Source organism: Nyctibius grandis, chromosome 4 (assembly GCF_013368605.1).
Source record: "Nyctibius grandis isolate bNycGra1 chromosome 4, bNycGra1.pri, whole genome shotgun sequence".
NCBI lineage: Eukaryota > Metazoa > Chordata > Aves > Nyctibiiformes > Nyctibiidae > Nyctibius > Nyctibius grandis.
Genome location: NC_090661.1, coordinates 13,328,625 through 13,334,624, shown reverse-complemented (window position 1 = coordinate 13,334,624; position 6,000 = coordinate 13,328,625). Strand labels below are relative to the sequence as shown.

The 6,000-nt window shown below is 47.3% G+C and overlaps 1 protein-coding gene across 2 annotated transcripts in view; it reads right to left on the bottom strand.

Moving 5' to 3' along the window:
• Positions 1-1,563: 1,563 nt before the first annotated feature.
• The window catches only part of LMO1 (LIM domain only 1), a 63,028-nt gene continuing 58,591 nt past the window's right edge, over positions 1,564-6,000 (bottom strand). For both annotated transcript variants that reach the window (XM_068398992.1, XM_068398991.1), the window contains exon 4: positions 1,564-1,962. In XM_068398992.1, coding sequence (XP_068255093.1) covers positions 1,857-1,962 — 106 coding nt within the window. In that variant the 3' untranslated portion in view covers positions 1,564-1,856. The remainder of the gene's footprint in view (positions 1,963-6,000) is intronic.

The following is a 6,000-nucleotide window of genomic DNA, read 5'->3' as shown; positions in this document are numbered from 1 at the left end:
TGTTGAATTACAGCCAACCCCATGGGTGTGCGGGCACCCATCGCCCTGGAGCAGAGGCGGAGGGGGTGGCAGGCTGGCAGCCCATTTCAAAGCAAGGAATCAAAACGTTTTGGCAACAAGCTGCTCCTTCAGCAGCCCCAGTAAGGCCGCCTGCAATAGCCTCTACAAAAAGAGTATCAACTCCACAGTTTCTCAAAAGACAACACCCCCCCCAACCTTAAAAGGCACTAAAATGGAATAGCAATTAGAACTCCACCTATCCATAAGCAGCTATAGGTGGCTTTTTAATTCCTATTCCATTTTTATGGGAATAAAAGGGGATGGGGCCACACATTTTATAATGTGTCTCCCACCCCAAAACATCTGTTTATGAAGACAAATCACTCAATCAACCCACACGTTTGAGATAGCTTCAGATGACAGGTAGTATTTTGAAGCATACGAAGTGCCTGGTAGCATTTTGGTTCTGTTTAGCCACTATTCAATACAGATGTACATAGAAGCATTTCATGCAACAGGCAGAGCAGCACCAAGCTGCCCTGCATGTGGCGTTTGCAATTCAGAGAACACATGCATGGCCCAGGAGCAGTAACTGATTTAAGTCACCTCAGAAAAAAGTACTCGGTGTCTATTTATTAGAGGAAAACTGGGTAAATCTAAGAAAAAGCAAGATGGCCAAATAAATAGAATTGCAGCCATCCTTTACAGCTACTGGTGCGCTGTATTAAAGTGACACTCGCCGTACAAAGAAATGTGTTTGGTACAGTCCAGTGGGTTGCACATGAATTGCGTAACCTTGAAAATCATTGCACAAAGCATCACAGCAGGAACACAGTTCAGAGCTTTGCTACGGGAGATGCTTCAAATCCGATCACTTTCATTACGTGGGAGGTCAAAGCACCTGGCACAGAGTAAGCAAAAAGGGCTGCAGAAAGGGATGCTGTGTCAGTACCCGCTCGCGTCCGAACCCTGACATCAGCTCTCGCAGCAGCTCGGACCTGGACAAGCGATGCCCCACAGGAAAACACCACTGCCTATCAAAGCCTTGAAATTAATATTCTGATCAATGCCTGGGCTCCTGTTGGCAGGGCTGGAGGGAGCCTGTTCCTCGCAGCCCAGACTGGAGACATATCAGCCGGCCAACAAGCACTCCTGGCCACAGAAATGCTCTGTCTAAATTCATAGAGGTGAAAAGCGAGACTTCTCTGAGCCAGCAACTGGGCACCACACAGCAGCCTCGCTGGGACCCAGCCAGCGACACAGATGCTTCCCAGCCGTCACCCACCCACAGCTTGTCTCCTCCCGTTGTACAGCGCAGCAGGAGTTTGGAGACAAGTCTCTGCATGGTTCAAGTGGAGAGATCTAACTCTGCAGCAGCATTTCGTCCCCCAGTTTGTGCATGTGAAGTCCTGCCTCTTTTTATTCATGCAGCTTCCAGGGATCTGTGTATGTATTTCTAATAGCCTGCTTGACATCAAGCACAGGAAAACACAGGCGTTCACTGCAGGGGGCACAAACCACAGCTAAGATGACCAGGAAACATTCATAATTTTTAATTCACACCAGTAATAAAATTGCATTACATTTTTCATAAAATAAATGTTCCAGTTTATATACAGAAAACAGACTGTACAGAGCCCTCCCCCAGACCCCAAAAACTCACAAACATACAGGCAATGCAGTGCTCAGCTAAGCAGGCACAACTGTACATCTAAAATTGTAACTGCTTTGTGTTGGGGGGGAAAAGTACTACAATGTATATAGTCCTCTCTGGACCAAGAATTAAAAAAATATTGCAGGCAAGCTGACAGGCGGCTGAGCGCCCATCCCACAGAGCTTCAGCGAAGCAGGGTTTGTTATTGAACCTGGGACTCGAAGCTCCCGTTCAGCTGCCCTTCCTCATAGTCCATCTGACATAAGATCATGTTGTTCTTCAGGAAAAATTTGTCTCCCACACAGAATCTGGAAGATAAAAAGAATTAAGGGGTGTAAGTATGAACAGAGGTTAGAACAGGGGGAATCTGAGGCAGTTTGGGTCTGAAGGCGACTCTGGGGACCAGAGTTTGATTTCCAGCTCTGCCAGTGGCATGGGACCCCAGGAAAGCCCACGGGCTTCTCCCCCTGCTCCCCTTCCCCGCACAGGCTCTGGGGTTTTCCGACCCTTTCCCTGGTGCTCAACTCCCGGGCTGTGGTTATATGAAGCAGGTCCCGATCTCTGCCAGGTCCCGTGCCTGCGGCCGGAGGAGACTGGGAGTAGCAAAGGGATTTGTCCCTGCAGCAGGCAAGAGGTCTTGGCTCTACAACTGGGAAACCAAACGGGCGATATTACACAGAGACTGAAGCTTTTGCTGGTATCCACACTTCCACGGTTCCCTCGGGTGCGGCAGTATTTACACTAATTTCCAGGCACGGACTGGCTATTAAGTCCTTCCTCACCCCCTTGTGTACAGTGCGGAACAATAAATAGAAATTTCCCGGTGGCTGGGCTCCTAACCTTTATCTTCATTGAGCGAAAGGCACCGCTCTCTATATACCATGTAAATTGTTCTGTTTGTATTGAAGTTGACAGAGAGGCTTGTGATATTTAACAATTTTATTTGACCACTGAGGTCAAAAAAGTTCCACATATAAGATCTGAGAGGTGTGAATTGACAGCCAATAGCTTCTTCTCCCTGCCTGCTTGCTCAAGAGTCAGGAACTAATCTTTACTTCTTAAGATAATAAATAATGCTCTTTGCACCCAATTCAGGGGCTGTTTTTTGTCCATCACACTAGTGGAGCAATGACAGACCAGAGCACAGGGCCGCACCTCCCTGTCCCAAGTGCTGAGTCTTAAATCAGTGCCATGTCCCTAAAGCAGAGAGGCACCCTGGCCACTGCAATGATGGGCAGCTCTGAACTGAGAGGAATGGGTAGGTACCACCCTCTGGTGAGGCTGAATATTTACTGGGCTTTGAAGGAAAATCAGTGGAGATGACCCCATCCTCAGGAGACTTAGCAGACCTCAAATGCCCATTTCCTCTGCTCCCAGGCAGAGCTTTGGCAGGGACATTGCCCACTCCTTGTCTAAAATGCTTTCTAGATTTGTAACTCAGGCAGCTTCAGGCACTGCATCTCCATATAACTGAGTATTTTCTGCTACACGAACAGGACTGATCATTTTAGAGCTCCTTTATAGGTCCGACATGGGCACAAGTTCTCTCCAACTGGACACCTGCAAATAAGCTGATTAATTTGCCAAGTCGGTACAGGGAGAACTGGGCATTGGTTCTCACTTTATAGGATTTCACTGGAGACCTTCCATTTTCTTCCTTCTGTGAAACATGCTTTGGTAGTTCTGAAATTCAACCCTTTTTGTATATTAAAAAGCTAAAAATAATCTCAGTTTAAATTAACAGCTTTTATGCTAAGAACTGTACTGCACACACTCTCCTTAACACCACCTTCCCCACCAGTAGGTTTACTCATACAGACACAGCTGCTTGCTTTTTGCTACTTATCCCTACCTTAAGTACAATATAAACCTCCAGGAAGAGAAATGCAAAAATTACTCTTGCCACCAGCATCATCAACAGCTGTCTCTTGCCAAACCTGGTTTGGGTGTAGAGGACCCAAAGGAGGAGTTGGAGAACTAGGGAGCTGGGGGGTTGTACGAGCACATGGAAGCTCAAATGCACAGCAGGGGTACCCTGAGACCCTGTGAAGTCTTGGGAGAAGGGATTGGTTCACTGGAAGGGTGATTCTTTCTTTCTTTCTACCTGACAGTCCTACAAACCCAGCAGTAAACTGGGATCTCTTCAGCTGATGCATCACAACTAGAGACAGAGGATTTAATAGGGCAACTTCAGACACAGTTTCACGTGTCCCAGCCCACAGCTCTCTTCAGAGCAAGACGTGGGGCCACACCGCCAGTCCCCATGCTCTGAGCAGGTCTGTCACAGAGCCCGTCTGGCTGATGGAGTTCCAGCCAGCAACAGCAAGAAACAGGCACTGAACCTACTCTGCCATTTCTACAGAGTTATTTTCTTCTGAACAAAACCAAATTTTAGCAGGGCAACCCAAGCAGCTGGATTTCCTGAACCCTTGTGATACTGATCTATTAGCCAGTTACAGTGGTGACCAACTTTTATTCAGCGTTGTAACAAGCAATGTTGACCTTATGAAAACATGGTAGGCTGAGTAGCATTGTAGGACTTGCTGCAAATCTGATGTGTTGGAGAATGAAGCTAATGAGAACACTGCACACTCAGCAAAAATATTAGAGATTTTCCTCCGATGAATTTAACACTCTGCACAGACACAGTCTAGCTATAGAAGGGCAAGTAAGCTGGAAGAGACCTAGAGAAAGGTCTTCATATCTCTTCTCTTTATCACTCTCTACAACTACCTTGGTAAAAGGTAAAGGAGGTTGCGGTGAGGTGGATGTCAGTCTCTTCTCCCAGATAACAAGTGATAGGATGAGAAGAAACAGCCTCAAGCTGGGCCAGGGGAGATTTAGATTGGATATCAGGAACAATTTCTTCACCGAAAGGGTTATCAAATATTGGAACAGGCTGCCCAGGGAAGTGGTGGAGTCACCATCCCTGGAAGTATTTAAAAGATGTGTAGATGTGGTGCTTAGGGACATGGTTTAGTGGTGGACTTGGCAGTGCTGGGTTAACGGTTGGACTCGATGATCTTAAAGGTCTTTTCCAACCAAAACAATTCTATGATTCTGTAATCAAATCTTTTCATAGCTGGAGAATGAGGTAGGGTTTCAGGTGGGGTTTCTGATTCAGAACTAGTTTTGGTATCTACCTCTGCAATTCTGACTTTAAGGTTATTTAAACTCACTGTTCTTGGTTAAGCTTCCAATGTCATCTGTTACAGAAGCACTTCCATTCTGCCCTTTCGGGACAAAATCTCTAGAGGATAAGTCATAAAGGTTTCTAGTCTTCTGATATGAGCCAAAGATAACAACGTAAACATAGCTCTATGCTGTCTATTCAGCCCATCTCACAGAAACATTTAGCTCCCCCTCAAACTGGGCAAATCCCTCATGCATCAAAGCGCGACTCTGCCAGAACGAGGGGGATTACCTGCACTTTACTGCCAGGCAGTGACGGTGCATGGAGGTTATTTTAAGGGCATAGTAGGACCATACTTTCACCGAGTGTGGTGAGGGAGAGAGGTGCTTTGGAGCCTTAGTAATAAAGGGTGAAATTTAAAAGAAATTCCTGCAAATAAAAACTAGGCCATACTAGGCTTTTCCATGATGGAAGCTAGGGTAAAGTAGGGGTCTGATGACAAATACTTACCCTACAGACTCCAAGGCCAACCCAGCACTCATGCCTGTTCAGCCCAGAGGCATCACTTGCCTCTGCCAGAATGGACATTTGAGATGCTCTAGCCCTAGTATGGAATGGAGTTTGGGAGAAAGCTGAGCCTGAGGGCTGAGCCTGGCAGCACCCTGCAGCGCTTCCAGCTCTGGAGACAAACCCCACAACCAACCAGCAATTTCAGTTGCGTGAAGTTGGGGAGGGAACGTATGAGCTCTGCAGACGCTGCTAATGGGGAATCACGGCTGTTGCAGGAGCATATCCAAAAGTGGCAAAACAAGACTGGGCAACTGAGAGATGTAGCGTGGCTTCCAGAGAGGAGCCCAAGGCCGGGAGCCACTAGATGTCACTGCCGCCTCAGCGCTGCCACCGCGCCTGTGGACGCCACCAACATTAACGGGAGTTTTCTACCTCCAACAAACACCGCCTCTGCCTTCAATAATGTGACAGAGGAAAGCCACCTGAGCTACAAACTGCTCGACCGATTCTCCTCATGCACACTGGCACCAACCAGCCGCAAACCCATTCATCCCCACAAGCTAAGCCACTGTCAGAGGGCATGGAAGGAGAATCAGGCTCCAGTTTGCACGGTTTCCTAAGTTTAGTGGGAAAGATGGAATCCACACACGCACCTAGTCTGGCTGCTTCATTAGAGATCCCACTGTGACTTATGTTTTAGGGC